The following is a 21,362-nucleotide window of genomic DNA, read 5'->3' on the forward strand; positions in this document are numbered from 1 at the left end:
ATTGAGAAAACACATCCTGAAATGCGTCCGTTTGCGACTGCGGTCAAGCCAGCCGCCACTTCGAAAACGACAGTCAAACTAGCCCTCACTCGGTTTTGTTATGTGCGCATATACTGTGCATTACAGTAAAAGCGGCTTTTTGAATTTCAAAATAACGTGGTTTCTGCGGAGCCCGTCCGGTCACCCCTCGGAGAAAAAAAAACAAGACCCGCAAATCCGTGGCCACAGGTTTGTAATTCGTTCCCTCAGTTTAAAAATCCGTACTCACAGATTTTAAAACTGTTCCCATAGTTTACAAAACCGTGCTCTCGGATTAATAAACTGTATGAGTTTACAAAATAAATTGTGCTCTCACAATCCGTGCTCTCGGTTTTGTAAACAGTTTTTGAAATCTGTACCCACTAATTCATAATCTGTGCCCACGCTTTCGCAATCCGTTCGCACAGTTTTGCAAACTGTAGCCTACTCGCGGAATTGAAGCCTCTGTCTGTCCACATAACAAGCTCCTACAGGAACATTAACGAATGTTGTATACTGTTTTATTTTAGATTATATTATAAATGGTCTTAATGTGTTTACACACGAGCGCGTGGTGCATATAAAAAAAGCGTGGGCACAGATTATGAATTCGTGGGTACAGATTTAAAAAATTGAGGGGACAGTTTACAAAACCAAGAGCACGGATTGTAAACTCGTGGGTACAGTTTATTAATCCGAGAGCACGGTTTTGTAAACTGTGGGAACAGTTTTAGAATCTGTGATTACGGATTTTTAAACTGAGGGAACGGATTACAAAACTGTGGCCACGGATTTGCGGGTCTTGTTTTTTTTTCTCCGAGGGGTGACAAGACGGGCTCCGTAGGTTTCAGTCTGTCCGTTGTGAATTAATTAAAATACAAATGCATTTAGAAAATTAAATATATTTATATATAATTTTACCCATAAAACCATATGTGGTATTGAAAAAAGAACCTCAATTGCACTACAATTGAAGGCTTTAACCCAGTCCAAACGGGAAAGATTGACAGTTATGTTGCTAGGTGGTTGCTAGGCTTTTTTAAGCTCTTTTTAAACTGCTAGGCAGTTTTTATATTTTTTACAACACTCTTATCCCACCTCAGTGTGTCACCTAAACAATATCAGGACTGTTCAATGTGGATTTTTTAATGTACAGAACTTCAAACTGGCCTATTTGTATTATTATTTCTTTAACTTCAGATCTTAATTTAAAGAAAACTATCCGATTGCACAGACTCATTTCACTTTAAAATGAGAGTAGACCACCTCAGTGTGTCACACAAACAATATCAGGACTGTTCAATGTGGATTTTTTAATGTACAGAACTTCAAAATGGCCTATATGTATTATTATTTCTTTAACTTCAGATCTTAATTTAAAGAAAACTATCCGATTGCACAGACACATTCCACTTTAAAATGAGAGTAGACCACCTCAGTGTGTCACTCAAACTATCCCTTACAGAAAAGACACACGAAATTCACATGTGCAAAAAACACATGTGATCACATGTGAAATGTGTGTTTTTGGAACATTTTGGTGTGAATTCCCACGTGAAACCCATGGGATAACATGTAAAAACCCATGGGATAACATATGCGACATGTCTCCACATGTGATCACATGTTCTTCACGTCACCACATGTTGCACATGTCATCCCATGGGTTTTTACATGTTATCCCATGGGTTTCACGTGGGAATTCACACGGAATTCACACCAAAATGTTCCAAAAACACACATTTCACATGTGATCACACGTGTTTTTGCACATGTTAAACACATGTTGTATACATGTGATCACATGCGAAAACATGTAAAAAACATGTGAAATTCATGTGTCTTTTCTGTAAGGGATATCAGGACCAGTGTTGGGTGTAACTAGTTACTAAGTAATTAGTTACTGTAATTGAATTACTTTTCCCTTGAAAAAGTAAAGTAAGGGATTACTCTAATTTTCCTGTAATTTAATTACAGTTACTTTTGATGTAATTAAACTAAATACTTTGTGTAATATCTGTGTGCGTAATAGTGGAATTGACATCAAAATTCATAGTCTAATGTATAATTCTCACATTTGTAATACTTTGGTCAGTTAATAAGAGTACTTTATGTAGTTAATATTATTTACTTGAATGAATTAAAAGAGCCCTTTCATGTCTATCCTTGAATCACTTAACTAATCAAGGTTGATATAGGATATAGAAAGTAATTAGTAATAAGTGACTAATACTTTTTGGAGAGAGTAATTTGAACAGTAATCTAATTACACTATTGAACATGTAATTAGTAACTAGTAATTGATTACATTTTGAGAGTAACTTACCCAACACTGATCAGGACTGTTCAATGTGGATTTTTTAATGTAAAGAACTTCAAAATAGCCTATGTACTATTATTTCTTCATCTTCAGATCATAATTTAAAGAAAACTATCCGATTGCACAGACTATTATATATAAATACATTTAATTTTCTAAATGCATTTGTATTTTAATTATTTCACAATCGACAGACTGAAACCAGGTTCGAAATAGATCGCTTTATTTTGAAATCCAAAAAGACGCTTTTACCGTAATGCACAGTATATGCGCACATAACAAAACCGAGTGAGGGCTAGTTTGACTGTCGTTTTCGAAGTGGCGGCTGGCTTGACCGCAGCCATTTGCGGCAGCCGTATGTGTGCGCGCATTTGCTCTCAGCGCTCTCTTCAGTCAGTGGACGCGTACAACTTTCGTTCCTCGTATTTGCGCTGCAGATTTCGGGGTGACGACGAGATGAAAGTCAAGGCGGCAAACATAAGTGCCTTTTCCGTCTGTTCACGACTTGTCAGTGAGGCAGATGCACAAAGGGGCATTATAGCCGAGTTAAAGCGTGCGGCAAAGTGCAGACGAATGATCAGCTTGGCAAAGCATTTCACCAACAGACATCCCGACCCGTTTAAAGAACTTTAAAATTGAGAGGTAGCGTATGTGAATGATAACAATAGCCTGAATAATGCTTTACGATTTATTTTATGACAGGCCAACATTATTGATAACGCTTTACAACTAGGTTCCATTTCTAAACATTAGTTAGCTAACATGAACTAATAATGGGTACTACTGCTTCTGCAACATTTATTCATCTTAATGGTTCATTTCAACGGATTTAATAAATATTTCATCAATGAAATATTCATCAATCAATGATCTAATATGAATAAACAATTAGATTTGTAAGCTACATAAACAAATTAATAAATGCTGTAAAAAGAGATTTATTGTTAGTTCATGTCAGAATGCATTATGTAATGTTTTTAATGATTTTTTATGTATTGAAGTGAATAAATTGAACCATGCTTTAAGGTCTTAGCTAGTATTTATGTAGATTAATTTAAGTTTAAACAGTTTATTTTCTAGTTTCACCTTAGTAGACAGCAGCAAACACTGAGACAAGTATACATGTTTAGGACTGTATCATAGATTGATACCTGACACTCATATGTAGGTCTGTGTGGTGACATGTTATTTTTAAATAAGGGGGAAGACATGCTCAAAAAGCAAGGCAACAGTGTAAGTTGTAAGAGTAAAAAATAAAATAACAGAATTTTAAGTTGTTCCATCATTTTTTTTATTTAATTGCTTCCTGCATGTTCTTATTGCATGGTATCAATTTAGTATTGGTATCGATAATTTATTCATATGTATTAAGGTCAACCTTAAGTTGTTTTTAAATGTGCTTTATAAATAATAACTCTTAACCAAGAGAGGGTGTGGAAAATGAAAATTAATTGTGTTGTGTTTTCTGTTATTGAGTATGCACGTCTTTTAGCCCTGCAATGATGAATGGTGATGTTATTGATAGAACCCCCTCCCAAAAAAAAACACAATGCGTGGGTTGTATTATTCATATTTATGAATATTAAAAGATAACATTCCTGAGAAAAAATATATAAATTCATAATTAAGTTGTAAATACATTTTTTAAATATTAAAAAACTTCCACTTCCAAAAAAGCAAAAATACTATTTAACATGATATAAAAATAAATACTTTAAATGAATTACATTTTAAATGGCTAAACTTAAGATTTAAAACCGCACAGGTTTTACAGAAATACAGCATAAAAGCTGTATTTGATTAGATGTCTAAAGAAGACTGAAGCTCCAGCACAAGTTTGATTTTCTTTGAGACATTTCACAATGCTTTGACGACAATGTTGGCGACTCCATGAACTTGAGTTAGCTGCCGGCAATCAAGTGAAGCAAGAAGCTTCTGTGGTCCAGCCTCTGTAGGAATAAACTTCTCTGTCAGCGTCACCGTGGCCAGACTTTCTATGTTGCTGAGAAAATAAATAAGACATGAGAAACTTATTTTATCACATTTCAAACACATTCTTGAACTGGGGAGTTCAGGTAGATTGTAAGACTTTTTGATATTGAATTGACGGTCAAAAGATTTCTTGCAGTGTGCAACTAAACTACTACTGTAGGCTCTGTCTACACAGTACAATTTGATTTAAGTAAAATAAATAATAGATACTGAATATAAATGTACAGTTTTCAAGTTTTTCATTTTTAATTTAGTCAGAGCAATAATAAAATGTGTGTAAAATGTGTTTCATTCCATACGATTTACAAAAACGTGAAAAATAAAGTGATTTAACTCTTTTAAATGGTATTGTATATATTTAGCAGTAAAGGCTAATAAATGTTTGTGATATTATTTTCATTAAATTACACAATTAGTCATATAAAGAAAATTCTTCTATGCATATTTTTTTGTTTCATAACAACAGTAATGAAATCTGTCTGTCTGGACACAATGGGTTTTTAATGAAAACAGCATGCATTAAAATCACCCACAACAACATTAATTGAAGAATTAACTCGAAGTTGACGTCTTACCCATAGGAAATCTCTCTAATGCTTTGCAGTCCCAGTCCTTCAATGCGAAACTTGACATTCATCAGTGTGCAGCGCAGCGGATTCCGGAAAACAATCTTAACACTCAACTCTTTACCAACGACAGCGTCCCCTACAGGCTAAGAGGCAGAACAGCGCACATTTACAACACAAGTATGATCTGATTTGCCATAAAACGTTTCTTTCCATTAAACCTAATGTTAAGAACAATTTCAGGCTCATGTCAACAGAGGTGGGTAGAGTAGCCAAAATCTTTACTCAAGTAAAAGTACAAGTAACTAGAGAAATTGTTACTCAAGTAAAGGTAAAAGTCACTATTTTAAAAATTACTTGAGTAAAAGTAAAAAAGTATGCAATGAAAAAACTACTCAAGTAGCTAGTTACTTAGTTACTTTGTATCTGATTATATAGGCCTACTACATAAAATTAATATTAACGCCAATATTTTAATATTACATTTTAATCAATATTTTTAATTATCATAAGCAGATCTTTGCAATATACATACAGACACTAAAGAATAAACATACACAGAAGATACAAGCATTTCTGTAAATTTCATCTAGTCCTGATGTCAATGTAGTTTACACAACTTATTTAGAATAATAGACCATGTCAAACTAAAGCATTAACTAAACTCAAGAGCATTTCCTAAGATGATCTAGAACATCTGCAGTGCTCTCTTAAATGAAATACACATTTTTTAACAAAGCTCATGTTTTCCCGTGCTGTGTCACGTGTGTGTTGTGAAACGCTCTTACTTGTAAGCAAACAGTAAACAGTTAGCCACACGCCCATCAACAAGTTTTCTTCCTTCTGTTCTTCAAATGTATATTTCTGCAAGCCCACGTCTCTGTGTCTGACAGGTAACGCGCATGTTGCTGTGTCTGACGAACAGGTCGCGCGGGTGCGCGCATATGGCGGGCATTTATCATTGCTAGCAAACAATATGACACATTGGCAGTTTTGATTGTATAGATATAGATTAATATCCACTTCATCCAACGCTCTTTGTGTTCTGCGTGTTCTTAAGTTTCGCGCTACGAGGAGTGAGTAATCCTGCTTCAGATGATTCAGATCGTGCTGCGAACTGAACAAATAATTTGAACTGATTCATTAGCCTATTCAAATGGTTTTGCCCATTGTTCAATTAATGCTTTCAAAGGAATCGACTCAAAAGAATCGATCACTCAGGAATGCCCGTAAAAAGAGACGACAACCTTGAAATAAACAACGCGTTTTAAAAAGCTTATTTTAAAATGAAGGAACGAAGGAACGTCACGCAGTGTAAGTTATGTAACGAAGTAAAAGTACAGATTTTCTATTAGAAATTTAGTCAAGTAAGAGTAAAAGTACACACTTTTAGTTTTACTTAAAAAGTACATATTTTCCAAAATGTTACTCAAGTAAATGTAACTAAGTAAATGTAGCGCGTTACTACCCACCTCTGCATGTCAATAGGCTAAAGCAGTTTCTTATTCATTTCTTTATCTTAATTTACCACTCCTCCCAAAAATATTCTACTTCACAGTATATGTACTGTATGTGAGGGTTAAACTGAAGAAGACTTTTAAACTCACAGTTATCAGAATATCTGGTGTTCGCAGTCTGAAACTGAACTGGGTCACCAGAACCTGTTTAGTCTCAGTGACGCGTCCAGTAAGAGTGAGCATCAGAATCGCCTGATCAACCAGCTGATCTTTATAGTCATCATACAGTAGAGTCCAGTCCACAGTCTCAACTGTAAAATAAAAATGAAAAAGTTCTGTATGACCTTTATTTATTGGTGAAACACAATAAAAGTCTTTATCAGGTCATAGAAGTAAACGTGGGCTGTCGTTCTCCAAAGTTATGAAAAATCTGAAGTAATCCATATCATAATGAATAACAATGTCTTTGGAAACCATCTTTCATAGCTTCGAAACTGAAGTCCTTATTTAGTAGCATCTTATTGTCTGGTGTAGTTCTGTAACATTGAGATTTGTAATATTCCTATGCTTTCATTGCATAAAAAAGAGTGACATTAATATATATTTTTAAACATTTCAGACAAAAAAAAACATGTTCCATTGAAGAAAGTCAGAGATAGACTTTCGGAACATTGTTTTGTGAAATTTTGACAGGTATAAAGTCTCTCACCTTCACTGGGTTGGAGGTCGACAGGTACCTGGTCCTTCTTCACTGTAGCTTTATGTACCCCAGTGTAATACACTACTTCCACCTGCCCGAAGAGAGTGATGCTGCGCTGTTCTGAACTCGTGTTCTGTATGGTGATTGACAGTTTAGCATCAGCACCGAGCTGAGGTTCTTCTTCATCCATTGTGATCTGAACAGTGACGTCCTCAGTTCCTGACGAACAGTAGATTCCTGCTTTCGTGCCATATTGACAAGCTGTTTCCACAGCAATACGCTCCTCCTCTGAACCTACAGTTATCATTTTTCATTAAAAAGTGTAAAAGAGACTTCAAACTGCATATAAAATACTATGTTGTCCTATGCAGATTAAAGAAATCCCCCAGGGGTTCTCAACCTTTTTGACTCCAAGGCCCCCCACTGTATTCAACAATATTCAAAGGCCCTCCTCCCGCTCACAAAAACTCAAAATTTTGACCCAAAAAATATTTCAGAGCTTGACATTAACTGGAAAATGCTTATTCAATATAAAAATGGACAAATAATGTCTTGGTTTTTAGTTGTTTAAAATGCCTTTCAATGCTCACTTTGTCTTATTTTTAAATTATAAATCATCCTGAGGCCCCCTTGGAAGTCAGCTGGGGTCCCCTTATGGGCTACGCCCCCCCCCCCCCTGTTTAGAACCACTGCCCTAAATGGTCCCAAAACTTCGTCAAGCAAAAAAGCACATATTTTAGAAATCATTCTTATCATTGGTCTCATTGTATTTGCATGTATGCATTTGAAAGAGCTCTAGTAGGCCCACTTACTGTTTGGCCTGTGATCAGGCCCGGATTAAGAATTCAGAGGTCCCTGGGCACAAGTGTTTTATGGACCCTCCCATACTATGGTACTATGTGTATGAAACACCTCTATTTTAAACAGGATTACATTGACAAGATACAAACTATGATCAAAACCTGAAGGACAATATCAACACCTGTACTGTATTGTTGCAATCATGTGGTGTAAATCCTGTTTGATGGAGGATGTCTCCATCAAACAGGATTTACACCACATGATTGCAACAATGCTTTCCTGGACCAGCTGCAACAATATCAAGACATTTCCCAGCATACTGTAACTCACTGGCATATGCAAGCAGCACACACTACCACACCTCTACCAATTCAGTTCCATCAGATTTGCGGTTTTTCGGTCAATGCGTTGTATTACTCTCTGAACTGGCTCTGTTCTGCATTGTCTACGCGCTGAGATGAATAAACGCCTCTTCGCGAGTAAATCTCCAATCAGTGAGAGCTAAACTTGCGATGCTGGTGTCAGGTTTCACACTCTAACCATGGCGAGCGGTGGAGAGAGACCGAAATACGGGGATGCACCCGCGTCTTTCAAATCTGTGGTGTGGGAACATTTCGGATTTGCTGTCGACTATGATGCAGATGAAACAAAAACAGTAAACAAAATAATGACTGTGTGCAAGCACTGTTTTACTCGAATTACCTACTCAAATGGAAATACTTCCAACATGACTAAACATCTGCGGCGCCATCACCCTGCGTTGTCACTATCTGGAAGCAGGATTTTACAGGTAACTCAGTTGACCAAAAAGCAACAGTCCCTAGCCGATTCCATCCAGCATTCATACCCAACTGGTTCCGAGAGACACAAAAAATAATAAATGCAGTAGGGTGTTCATTGCTAAAGATTTGCAACCGTTCTCGGTGATCGATGATGTGGGCTTTCGATACCTTACGAAAGTGCTCGACAAACTACAGTCCGCTACAAACTACAGTTGCGTACTTTTTTTAGCACTGAGGTAATTCCTGACCTCTACGAAAAGACACGCAACAAAATCGAAAATGAATTGGCTAAAGCACAAAGCCTTGCTCTTATAACAGATAGTTGGACCTCGCGGGCAACACAGAGTTATCTCACAGTGACTATTCATTACATGTCGGATTGGGAAATGAAGAGTGCTGTACTCCAAACCCGTCCCATGTATGAAAGCCATACAACCGCTAATTTAGCAAAAGAATTGACAAATGCAGCGAATACTTGGAAGTTGTGGAGGCCAAACATGTTACTTCCAGTAACCACTGATAATGCTGCAATTCATGAAGCTGACGGGTTGGGGCCACAAATAAGTTGCTTTGCGCATGTTGTAAACCTCGCAGCCAAAAAAGCAGTGTCAGTCAACAACACGGTGTCCCGCCTCCTGGTCAGAAAAATAGTGACTTTTTTCATAAAAGCACCACAGCCCACCATGTTTTCACTGATCAGCAGGAGATGTTAAACTTGCCCAGACACAAATGAATCCATGATGTCACAACTCGTTGGAATACAACACATGACATGTTGGAAAGTTACACAGAGCAGCAGCCTGCCATTTATTCTGCTTTACTGGACAAAAATCTGAAGGCGTCTGTCAAGAACATAGCAATGTTGAATGACAATGAACAGAAACTGGCAGAAGAAATGATTCAGTTACTCAAACCACTGAAAGCAGTGACAACTCTCATGAGCAGTGAAACCACCCCCACTGTATCAATGATCCTTCCTTTAAAAGAGATGATTCTTAAATCCATGGCACCAACAGACCAGGACAGTCCAACAGTCAAAGAAGCCAAAGCAGCCATTACAAAGGATCTGATAAAGAGGTACTCTGACGCTTGTCTTCAGCATTACCTCCAAATGTCCACAGTCCTAGACCCTAGATTCAAATCCCTGCCTTACCTTGATGACGGCTCTCATGAAGCACTCTACAGGAACATCATTCAAGAAATTCTGAAGCATCAACATCAGGTACTACGTTTTTTTAACTGTGTGTGATTTGGATTGTGTTATATCTGTTATTATTACAAATTGTTTTCAGTGATAAAATAATTATTAAAATTGAATTTGTGATATGTTATACCACCTGTGCATGCATCTGTCTGGGGGAGGTGTAATAATTATAATAAAGGATCATTCTTTTTTATACACAGGGTCTAGTACAGAATCCTGTGCCCTCTACATCCACAGAGGAAGAAAATACATCCTCTCCCCCTCCCTTAGAAGAAGACAGCAATGTCTGAGGTGTTTGGGGAGCTTTTTAAAACAACTGAAGAGGAACAACTGACGCAGACCAAGCCTTTTCCCCAGATCATTGAGGAGGAAGTTACCACATACAAGTTAGCAGATAGTATTCATGTGGATGCTGATCCATTTATGTGGTGGAAAACAAATGAATGCAAGTTCCCCCATGTTGCAAAAGTTGCACAACAACATCTCTGTGTCCCAGGAACCTCTGTTGCAAGTGAGTGTCATGGCTCTGCTTCATTTAGTCATGTTTTTCTTGGTCCTGTAGCAGAGCCATGGCAAAGCCTTAGGTTTTGTGTGAGAAGACCATGGGATGTTTATCTTCTGATATCTCATGTGTTTTCTCGTGTCTTGTCATTGGCCCCGCCCCTCTCGTCTCATGTATTGCTTTCCTGCCGTGTCTAATGTTCCCCACCTGCCCTCGTTAATTATCCTTCGTTTGTCTACCCTTTAAATAGTCCTCATGTTCATTGTCTTATTGCTCGTGGATTACGTACGTTTCTTGTACCTGTGATGTTGTGTTGTATTCCAAACCTGTCCAAATCGATGTTCCTTGTTCCCACTGTGAGTCATTGTTGGTCTTGTTTATGTTAGTTTAAGTCAAGCGTTTTATAGTCTAGTTAATAGTCCTTGGTTCCTGTGTTTTCCTGATATCATTTATTCCCATTGTCTTTGTCAGTGTTTTTCCCCATCGAGGGAGTTTTTGTTTTGTGTTTATATTTAAAATAAAATACCCCTGTTAACCCCTTACCTGCCGTTGCCTGCACTTGGGTTCTTCTTCCACGTATACCGTGACAGAATCCAGGAGCCAGAACCGAACCCAGCAGGCAGAGATGGAGGCAAGGCGATCCAGGCAGGCTCATCTCCTCTGCGGTCTGCGACAGGGCTACTCCGACGTCTTGGAGTTCGCTGATCAATTCTTCGAGACCGCAGGGGAGATGGTCCACGACGAGACGGAACAGATGGCAATGTTTAACGGCGGTCTGAACGAACCGCTGTTCGCATCCTCAGCATCCTCATCTCGGGAAGAGATGAGGATGCTGAGACCGCTGGGCTTCACGGACATGATTAGGTATGCCATGAATCGGCCGGAGCCCAGGGTCTCAGTCCAACCCAATCTTTCTCCTCCACTGCCTGCGATTCCTGAGGATCGGGCTATGCAGATCGGGGTGTTGAGCCTCACCAACTCGTCCGCCTCTCCCCCTGCAGCCTCCCCAGCACCCACCAGTCTCCGTGGACGGTGCCGATGGAGGGAGTCGTGGGACTCCCCGTCCGACTCCTCTAGCACGGAGCTAGTCGTGCCCCCCACCGCTTCCCAGCAACCGGCCACATGTCCTGTGGGCCGGTCCAGGAAAAAGAAGCAGAGGAGGGGGAAGTCCTGTCCGGTGCAGCCGGCGTCCCAGCCGGTGGTGCAGCCGGCGTCTCAGCCGGTGGTGCAGCCGGCGTCCCAGCCGGTGATCCAGTCTGCGTCCCAGCCGGTGATCCAGCCGGCGTCCCAGCCGGTGATCCAGCCGGCGTTCCAGTCCGGTGATCCAGCCGGCGTTCCAGTCCGGTGATCCAGTGTCGTGCCCAGTCCGGTGCGGCGAGTGTCTAGTCCAGTGATCCAGCCGGCGTCCCAGCCGGTGATCCAGCCCGGTGCAGCCGGCGTCAAGCCCTGTCTAGCCGGCCTTCCAGCCGATACAGCAGCTGGCCTTCCAGCCAGGTCCCAGCCTTGTCCCGCCGACGCTCAAGTCGGTGGTCCCCGCCAGGACTTCCCTTAAGTCCCCCAGGACTCCGTGCCCTCGAGCGCAGCCGGGGACTAAGACTATTCCCCCTTCTCCCTACCCCCATGGACTGCCCCCTAGGAGCCCTTGTTTGGCCCCACCCCCCCTCCCATGTTTGTTATTTTTATTGTCCCACCCAAGCCCTGTTGTTATTTTGTCATGTCTGCCGTTGATTTTGTTTTCTCTGTTTTGCCTTGTCCTGTCTGTTACCCAGTCGGTCTTGTCTTGTCCGTCTACCTCTTGGTGAGCACCTGGAGGTGCTCATTAAAGGGGGGGCTTCTGTCATGGCTCTGCTTCATTTAGTCTTGTTTTTCTTGGTCCTGTAGCAGAGACATGGCAAAGCCTTAGTGTGCAAAAGACCCAAGCTGAGGAGTTAACACGCCGGAATGATGTGCGGATATTCACTGTTCCCAGAGGAGCTTTTATTATGAAAGCGAGCACCGCTCATCCGGAGCGATTGCGGAAGAGCGTTAGTTGTTGGAACAGCGCGTGGGACAGTGGTGCGGCATACACAGGCTCGTAAATCAGGCTGTAACTGAATCTTCCGAGCCAGGTTATAACGTAGTGTGCTGATGTGCGTCCAATAAGAGTGAGTACAGATAGAGTTATATGTGTTCGCTTGGATTGTGTTCCTTATTGTTAATGCTAACATGCTACTAGCTACACAGCTGTTCATAGCTGTGATAATCACTCATGTTACTGTTTGTCAGCGTGTTGCTAATGAAGAGTGTTGTTTCATTATGTCAATGGTGTATTTGGTAACAATGAAGGAATGAGTGTAGTACATATTATTGTGAAGATGTATGAGGGGAGAAGCCATAGTTATCTGTTAATGCGTTAACTGCATGGATGTTATGCACTATAGCTCTGCATGCTTAGGAGTTCTGTTGTTATCTGTTCCAGGGAAACCACATCTGCACATCTGTACATCTTTACATATTAACCTCTCCACCTGCATCTTACCTGGCCCGGTTGCAAATACTGCCAATCTTAACCGCCACTGAAATTTACCTGGATAATTCAGAGAGTACCAGTCTGAGTGATGAACGGAACAGCACTCAGTTTGTTCATGGCTCTGGGTTCAGTAAAGGGACACTGATCGTACTCCTCGTGATCTTGTTAACGCTGGCTCTCCCCTCTGATGATTGTTCATGTGTGCCCAATAAACGGCTTAAGTTGACCCAATGCTCTCTGCTGTGTTCTGACCGACACCCTGGTTCACTGCTATACTTATTTGAAACTAGCCCCTTTCCTCTCAGAGTAGCCCTTCGCTACATTTGTGGTCCTTCGAGCCGGATAGCAACTGTGCTGGGAATATTCAGCCGAGCGAGGGAGCAGTGTGGGCCATGCCAGCCCGCCCAAGCGACAACCGGAATATTTACAGGATTACGTGGTTGGAGCAGCTCCACCGAGGAGGTCTAGCCCAACACGTCACAGTACGCCCTCCTTTCCACCCGGAGCAGCTGAGTGGATCCCACGTTCTCACGTTCCATGGAATAAGACCCCTTGCACGAGGGATGAGTCCTCCGCTGACTGGGATGATAGCCTCCAAGACACGAACATAGCATGGTCACAACCACCAACTACCTCTACCCGGGAGCCGAGACTAGAGCGACGGACACAGCCCACAGAACCATGGCCGAGACCTCCGCCCTCCAGGCCCGATGACTTCCAATTAGGGGAAGAGGAGGAGCCTGAAGAGTTACCGCCACCGCCATGGCCCCCATTTGAGCCACATCCTATGCCCACGAGGGTGGAGGAGCACAGAGTGATTACCGTCATAGATAGGATGATGAGGGAGCTACAGCTCATGAGAGACCAAGCGGTGTCTGAAGCACCCGCTAATGATATCCAGCACTCTCACCAACGCGATCCTTCTTCGTACAGACTACGTAATGAACATTGGGATGCTCGGCCTCGACCCCAGAGGTCAGGATCTTTCTCACCAATGTCTCACACGGAGCAGTTCCCAACCAGAGTCGACATGAGTTATCCGCACCGTGCTCGAGGGCTACCTCAGTCGCCAGGAGCAATGTCACTGGGAAGAGGAGGATATCAGGGACCAGCCCCAAGAATCCCTCTTTTCGTTCATAAAGACCCGATGGAATTCTCCAGGCTGAAGCTAGCTTTAACCAACCTGTTACCTGCGGATGCCCCGGAGCTCTTTAAGTACCAGATCCTTGTGGATCATGTGAAGCTCGAGGAAGCCTGTCTCATAGCTGATTCCTTTATTAACTCACCCAGGCCTTACATGGACACAATGGCCGCCCTGACGGAGAAGTTCGGACAGCCTCATCAAGTAGCCTTAAAGAGGATTGCGACCATCATGGATTCACCTGAGATCAAACGAGGAGATATAGCGGCCTTTGAAAGATTCTCACTGCATGTACAGTCACTAGTGGGCATGCTACAGACATTGGGTCCGGATGGTGATGTGGAGCTTAGATGTGGTTCTCATGTAGCTCGGATCCTCTCCAAGCTTCCGACCGAGATGAGAGCGAACTTCAGACGACAGATGTTCTACGGTCATGGGCATACTCACACCTTGCGTGACCTGGCAGAATGGCTCAGATATGAGTCTTGGTGTCAAGGCTACGACAACATCTCAGATGTCCATACCCAAGGGTCAACAGGCTACCGAGCGGAAAAGCGACGCAGCCGACCTGCAGCTACAGTGCTTCACGGAGCAGAAGGCCGTCTGCCGAGACAGGCGGGAAACCAAGGGAGTCACAGCTCTTTTAATCCGACCAAAAGAGGCAATGTGAAACCGTACTGCCCTTATTGTGAGAACAACGACCACTTCCTGAATAAGTGTCCCGACATTCAGAAACTCACCAGAGAGGAGATCAGAGAGTGGATAAGAGTGAACAAGAGATGCTGGAAATGTGGACGAGGACATCAAGCCGTACAATGTGACCTCAAAAAGCTCTGCGATTTGTGCCATGAGAGGCACCTCCGGATTCTGCATGATGCCAATGCTCGCCCAAAGGTCGAACCGCCAAAGACGGAGAGTTGTCTAGTGAGCTCCGGAACGGAAATACTCTACTTGGACAGACCATCGGTGCATTCCCGTGTCCTACTGAAAGTCGTCAGGGTACTTCTGCGCAATAGAGACAAGACACTAGAAACGTACGCTGTCCTCGACGATGGTTCTGAGCGGACGATGCTCCTCGCGGAGGCTGCCGATCAACTGGGCCTGCCCAAGAAGCCTGAGGACCTAGCACTCCGCACAATCCGTCAGGAGGTTCAAACCTTGAAGGGATCATCAGTCTCATTCAGCATATCCTCCCCCTCTCGTCCCAAGAGGACCTTTCGAATAACAGAAGCTTTTACTTCTCGATACTTGGCTTTGGCAGATTACACCTACCCCATTGTCTGTCTGAAGAAGAAGTACAGGCATCTGGCAGACATACCCCTTGAGCCCTTCGAGCATGTGAAACCACTCTTGCTGATCGGTGCTGATTACCCCCATCTACTCACCCCGATCGAGCCGGTGAGACTGGGACCGCCAGGAGGACCAGCAGCTGTCTGCACTAGGTTGGGATGGGCCCTCCAAGGACCTGCTCATCCCATACAGTGGACAATGGGTGCCAGGCAGTGTCTCTTCACCAGTGTTTCCCCTCAGACAGAGCTAGCACAGGATGTAGAGAAGCTGTGGAAGATGGACGTGATGCCCTACCAGACCAGCAAACTGGTGGTACGATCAAAGCAGGATCAGGAAGCGATTGAGCTCCTCGAGGCAAAAACAAGGCGAATAAGGGTCGACGGTGTACTCAGGTATGCCACCCCGCTGCTGCGGAAACGCGGTGTTCCCTCCCTCAGAGCACCTAAAGAGGCCGTCCTACCAAGTCTCAGAAGTCTGGAGAGGCGCCTAGACAGGGACCCCCGACGGGCTAACGAGTACTGTGCAGCGATCCACAAGCTGGTGGAAGCAGGTGCTGTCAGGAAGATAAACCCACAGGAAGCCTCACTCACCGAAGAATCGTGGTACATACCCCACCACCTAGTGAGTCACAACGAGAAGAGACGCCTGGTCTTCAACTGTTCGTATCAGTTCCAGGGTCGAAGCCTAAATGATGCTCTCCTTCCCGGACCTACGCTAGGTCCATCTCTGCTCGGAGTTCTGCTGCGCTTCAGGGAACATGCAGTAGCGGTCAGTGGAGACATCCGCAGCATGTTTCACCAAGTTCGGCTCCCTCCGGAGGATCGAGCACTTCTCAGGTTCCTTTGGAGGGACATGAAGCGCAACGAACCCCCAGACATCTTTGAGTGGCAAGTTCTGCCGTTTGGCACTGCATGCTCACCGTGCTGTGTTACTTTTGCTCTCCAGAGGCATGCGAGAGACCATGGTGGACCAGACGGAAGAGTCAGGCATTCGGTGGAGCAGTGTTTTTACGTGGATAACTGTCTCCAGAGTGTGCCCACGGCCGAGGAGGCCAAGGGGCTGGTGGAGCGACTCAGAGAAGTCTTAGCCGCGGGTGGATTCGAGATTCGTCAATGGGCCTGCAACGTGCCTGATGTCCTTAAGCACCTACCTGGAGAAGCAAGGTCCGATGGTATGGAGAGGTGGCTGTCACACAACGAATCCGGCCTGACAGAGCCAACTCTGGGACTCAGCTGGCACTGGGAAACAGACACCTTAGGATACAAGAGCCGACCTTTGGACTATGGATCGCTGACCATGAGGAATGTGTATAAGGTGCTAGCCCGACAGTACGATCCCCTAGGGTTCATATCACCCTACACTACTCGAGCTAAACTGATCGTCCAGCGCATGTGGGAAAAGCCCCGGGATTGGGACGACCCGATTCTTCCCTCTGACCTGCAGAAGGCATGGAAGGAATGGGAATCAGAATTGCCTTTGCTATCACACATCTCCTTACCACGTGCATATGTTCCCGCTCATGCAGGTCGGAGTGTGGTCTCTAGACACATTCATGTATTCAGTGATGCCTCCGAAAGGGCTTACGGGGCAGTCTCTTACCTGAGAACCGAAGATGCACAGGGACAAATCTACCTGGCGTTCCTAGCAGCAAGATCCAGGGTGGCCCCCCGCCGGCAACACTCGATTCCCCGCCTCGAGCTTTGTGGTGCCTTGTCAGCCGCCCAGCTTGCCCAGACGATAAAGAAGGAACTGAGCATCAGTACAGATGGGACGATTCTCTGGAGTGATTCCACTACAGTGCTCACATGGCTAAAGTCAGAGTCGTGCCGCTTCAAAGTCTTTGTCGGCACGCGCATAGCCGAAATCCAAGAGCTTACAGAGCAGAGTACCTGGCGTTATGTGGACTCCGCACAGAACCCAGCTGATGACGTCACACGCGGGAAGACCTTGACAGAGTTAGCCATGCCTAATCGTTGGAGCCAAGGGCCGACTTTCCTCCTCAAAGGACCCGATGGATGGCCCACCTGGCCGGGCGTGGAACCCAAGCACGACACGGCAGAGTATAAGAAGCTGACGATATGCGGGGTGATTAACCGCGCGGAGGGACCAGAAACCTTGCCAATGCACTCACTGTCATGGAGGGATATGGTGAAGTCCGTGGCTCAGGAGCTGCATGGGGCGGCAGGAAGAGAACCGTTGAGTGCAGCCGACTACCAGCAGGCAGAGATGACGGTTTTCAAAAGAGTCCAATCTGAGTGCTTCCCTGAGGAGTTGCGACACCTGAGAGCCGGGAAGGCACTGCTTAAGAGTAGTCGCATACTTAGCCTCTCACCGGAGTTAGACCCTGAGGAGGATATTATACGGGTGGGAGGACGACTCAGACGTGCTGAGGGGTTAGATTCGGTTTTCAAGCACCCCATTGTATTGGACCCCACTCATTTGGTCACAAAGCTCCTTATCCGGGACTACGATGCCCGCCTCTGTCATCCAGGCCCTGAGCGAGTATTCGCGGAGTTGCGCCGTACCTTCTGGGTTCTTCGTGGCAGAGAGGCCGTGCGGAAGGTGCAACATCAATGTGAGGAGTGCCGAAGATGGAAGTCCAAGCCACTGGTCCCGAAGATGTCCGACTTACCTGAAGCCCGTCTGCGTCTACACAAGCCCCCGTTCTTCTCGACAGGTGTAGATTGCTTTGGACCTTTCCATGTAAAGTTGGGACGGCGCTCAGAGAAGAGATGGGGGATCATCTATAAGTGCCTTACCACCCGAGCGGTGCACGTGGATCTATTGCACAGTATGGATGTGGATTCCTTTCTTATGAGCCTCAGACGGTTTATCGCTCGCCGAGGAACTCCCGCAGAGCTCTATTCAGACCGAGGTACAAACTTTACGGCTGGAGAGAAGGAGCTCCGCGAGTCCTTCAATAGCATGTCCTCAGATCTACAACGATTACTGGCTGGACAGAAAATTGATTTCCGCTTCAACCCCCCTGCAGCTCCTCACTTCGGGGGGACGTGGGAAAGAGAGATCAAGTCTGTGAAGTCCGCTCTGTATACAGTCATAGGGGCTCAACCTGTCTCCGAAGAGGTGCTCCATACTACTCTTCTGGAGGTAGAGGCCATCCTCAACGCGAAACCGCTGGGCTATACCTCATCCAATGTGGCCGACTTGGATGCAGTAACCCCAAATGTACTTCTGATGGGGCGGCTGGATGGATCACTGCCGACGGTGGTATATCAGAAGAGCGAGGGATTAAGCAAGCGAATGTGGAGGCACTGTCAGGTGATGGCGGATCATTTCTGGGGAAGATTCATTAGGGATTACTTGCCAGCACTACAACGCAGACAAAAGTGGCATGACACCCCTACGGATTTGACAGTCAATTCAGTGGTGTTGCTAATGGACCCTCAGTTTCCCAGGGCCCTCTGGCCGGTGGGTAGAGTGGTTAAAGTGCATCAGAGCGCAGATGGTCATGTTAGATCTGCAGACGTGAGAATCAAAGACAAGATCTACACTCGGCCAGTGGCCAGACTGATTACTCTTCCTGCTATCCCAGATCACAGAGATGATGCGCACGGGACCCCGGCCTCTTCAGATTAAGAGGCGAGTCTTTGCAGGGGCAAATTGCAAGCAATTTGGGGGCGGCTGTGCAAAAGACCCAAGCTGAGGAGTTATCACGCCGGAATGATGTGGGGATATTCACTGTTCCCAGAGGAGCTTTTATTATGAAAGCGAGCACCGCTCATCCGGAGCGATTGCGGAAGAGCGTTAATTGTTGGAACAGCGCGTGGGACAGTGGTGCGGCATACACAGGCTCGTAAATCAGGCTGTAACTGAATCTTCCGAGCCAGGTTATAACGTAGTGTGCTGATGTGCGTCCAATAAGAGTGAGTACAGATAGAGTTATATGTGTTCGCTTGGATTGTGTTCCTTATTGTTAATGCTAACATGCTACTAGCTACACAGCTGTTCATAGCTGTGATAATCACTCATGTTACTGTTCGTCAGTGTGTTGCTAATGAAGAGTGTTGTTTCATTATGTCAATGGTGTATTTGGTAACAATGAAGGAATGAGTGTAGTACATATTATTGAGAAGATGTATGAGGGGAGAACCTATTGTTATCTGTTAATGCGTTAACTGCATGGATGTTATGCACAATAGCTCTGCATGCTTAGGAGTTCTGTTGTTATCTGTTCCAGGGAAACCACATCTGCACATCTGTACATCTTTACATATTAACCTCTCCACCTGCATCTTACCTGGCCCGGTTGCAAATACTGCCAATCTTAACCGCCACTGAAATTTACCTGGATAATTCAGAGAGTACCAGTCTGAGTGATGAACGGAACAGCACTCAGTTTGTTCATGGCTCTGGGTTCAGTAAAGGGACACTGATCGTACTCCTCTTGATCTTGTTAACGCTGGCTCTCCCCTCTGATGATTGTTCATGTGTGCCCAATAAACGGCTTAAGTTGACCCAATGCTCTCTGCTGTGTTCTGACCGACACCCTGGTTCACTGCTATACTTATTTGAAACTAGCCCCTTTCCTCTCAGAGTAGCCCTTCGCTACACTTAGGTTTTGTGTGAGAAGACCATGGGATGTTTATCTTCTGATATCTCATGTGTTTTCTCGTGTCTTGTCATTGGCCCCGCCCCTCTCATCTGATGTATTGCTTTCCTGCCGTGTCTAATGTTCCCCACCTGCCCTTGTTAATTATCCTTCGTTTGTCTACCCTTTAAATAGTCCTCATGTTTCATTGTCTTGTTGCTCGTGGATTACGTACGTTCCTTGTACCTGTGATGTCGTGTTGTATTCCAAACCTGTCCAAATCGATGTTCCTTGTTCCCACTGTGAGTCATTGTTGGTCTTGTTTATGTTAGTTTAAGTCAAGCGTTTTATAGTCTAGTTAATAGTCCTTGGTTCCTGTGTTTTCCTAATATCATTTATTCCCATTGTCTTTGTCAGTGTTTTTCCCCATCGAGGGAGTTTTTGTTTTGTGTTTATATTTAAAATAAAATACCCCTGTTTTAACCCCTTACCTGCCGTTGCCTGCACTTGGGTTCTTCTTCCACGTATACCGTGACAGTGAGAGAATTTTCTCCACTGCCGGAGATATTGTGAGTGCGAACCGGTCTCGTCTTGCTGCAGAGAGTGTTGACAAGCTTATCTTTTTACATAAGAACTACCAAATACAGGAATAGATAGCTAAACTTAGTGATGTTGAACTTTACATTCTAAATGAAGACTACTATACTGCAGTACTGTTAAAGTTTTTCAAATGTTCAGTTTACGTTCAACTTTACATGTTATGTTTTTTATGTAAGAATTGATGTGTTCCCATGTTTGAATGGGCTACCAGCAGCTGTGATCTGCCAGTGTTAATTTTTATGTATCTTTATTTTATTATTTATATATTACATTTATATATTTGTATTTATTATCTCACATATATATATTTGTATGTATTTTATTCAGTACACTAGGGGTGTTTACAAGTTACAAGTAAATAAAGAGAATTGCAAACAAAACCTTTTTTTCTTCTTAACATTTTCATGTTCCTGTCACCTAAGCATAGAATAATGGAAAAAAAAAACCACTTCATTTTGCCAAGCCATCCGTACCGAACCGAACACTGTGGTTAAAGAACCGAGGTACGTATTGAACTATGGGTTTACTGTATTGTTGCATCCCTAGTAGACACCCTCGGCTCGCTACCGAAACGCCCAGGGAAATCGCACACACCAGGATGAATCCGCTGCTCTGCGTCATACAATCCAGTAGTTTCTTTTCAATCAGAGAAGATGCGCTCAGCAGGTTCCAAAGAACAAAAATGTGAATGAATGGGCACGCCATCTTCCTTTTTATACCCGTATATACGGAGCGGAGACTGGCATGCCACGCCATTCGCCAACTTCATTGGCCTTTAAAAAGTACAATCGGAGATGATAGGTACTCAAGATCAAACCCCATTCTGTCGGTTCGACACAACATCGAGAGACCGACAGAAAGGGAACTTAACTTAACTGATTTTATTTAATTTGTACTGTTTTAATGTTTTGTATGTATGTGTTTGTTGTTT

The 21,362-nt window shown here is 44.0% G+C and overlaps 2 protein-coding genes across 4 annotated transcripts in view; one reads left to right on the forward strand and one right to left on the reverse strand.

Annotated features, from left to right (window-relative positions):
- Positions 1-3,939: 3,939 nt before the first annotated feature.
- tgm1 (transglutaminase 1, K polypeptide) overlaps positions 3,940-21,362 on the reverse strand; it is a 31,954-nt gene continuing 14,531 nt past the window's right edge. For both annotated transcript variants that reach the window (XM_057363352.1, XM_057363351.1), the window contains 4 exons: positions 7,063-7,347; positions 6,504-6,664; positions 4,906-5,042; positions 3,940-4,340 (listed from right to left, as the gene is read on the reverse strand). In XM_057363352.1, coding sequence (XP_057219335.1) covers positions 4,196-4,340; positions 4,906-5,042; positions 6,504-6,664; positions 7,063-7,347 — 728 coding nt within the window. In that variant the 3' untranslated portion in view covers positions 3,940-4,195. The remainder of the gene's footprint in view (positions 4,341-4,905; positions 5,043-6,503; positions 6,665-7,062; positions 7,348-21,362) is intronic.
- Positions 12,020-21,354, forward strand: LOC130571984 (uncharacterized). Of its 2 annotated transcripts, none has more exons than XR_008965148.1 (2): positions 12,020-19,166; positions 19,481-21,354. XR_008965148.1 is itself a non-coding variant. In XM_057363350.1 (2 exons), the coding sequence occupies exon 2, from the start codon at positions 13,639-13,641 to the stop codon at positions 18,877-18,879; it is 5,241 nt and encodes a 1,746-aa protein (XP_057219333.1). In that variant the 5' UTR covers positions 12,020-12,486; positions 12,801-13,638; the 3' UTR covers positions 18,880-21,354. The 2 variants fall into 2 exon arrangements, 1 of the variants encoding a protein (XP_057219333.1); XM_057363350.1 differs by having other exon boundaries at positions 12,020-12,486; positions 12,801-21,354.

The sequence above is a fragment of the Triplophysa rosa genome, linkage group LG21 (genome assembly GCF_024868665.1).
Source record: "Triplophysa rosa linkage group LG21, Trosa_1v2, whole genome shotgun sequence".
NCBI lineage: Eukaryota > Metazoa > Chordata > Actinopteri > Cypriniformes > Nemacheilidae > Triplophysa > Triplophysa rosa.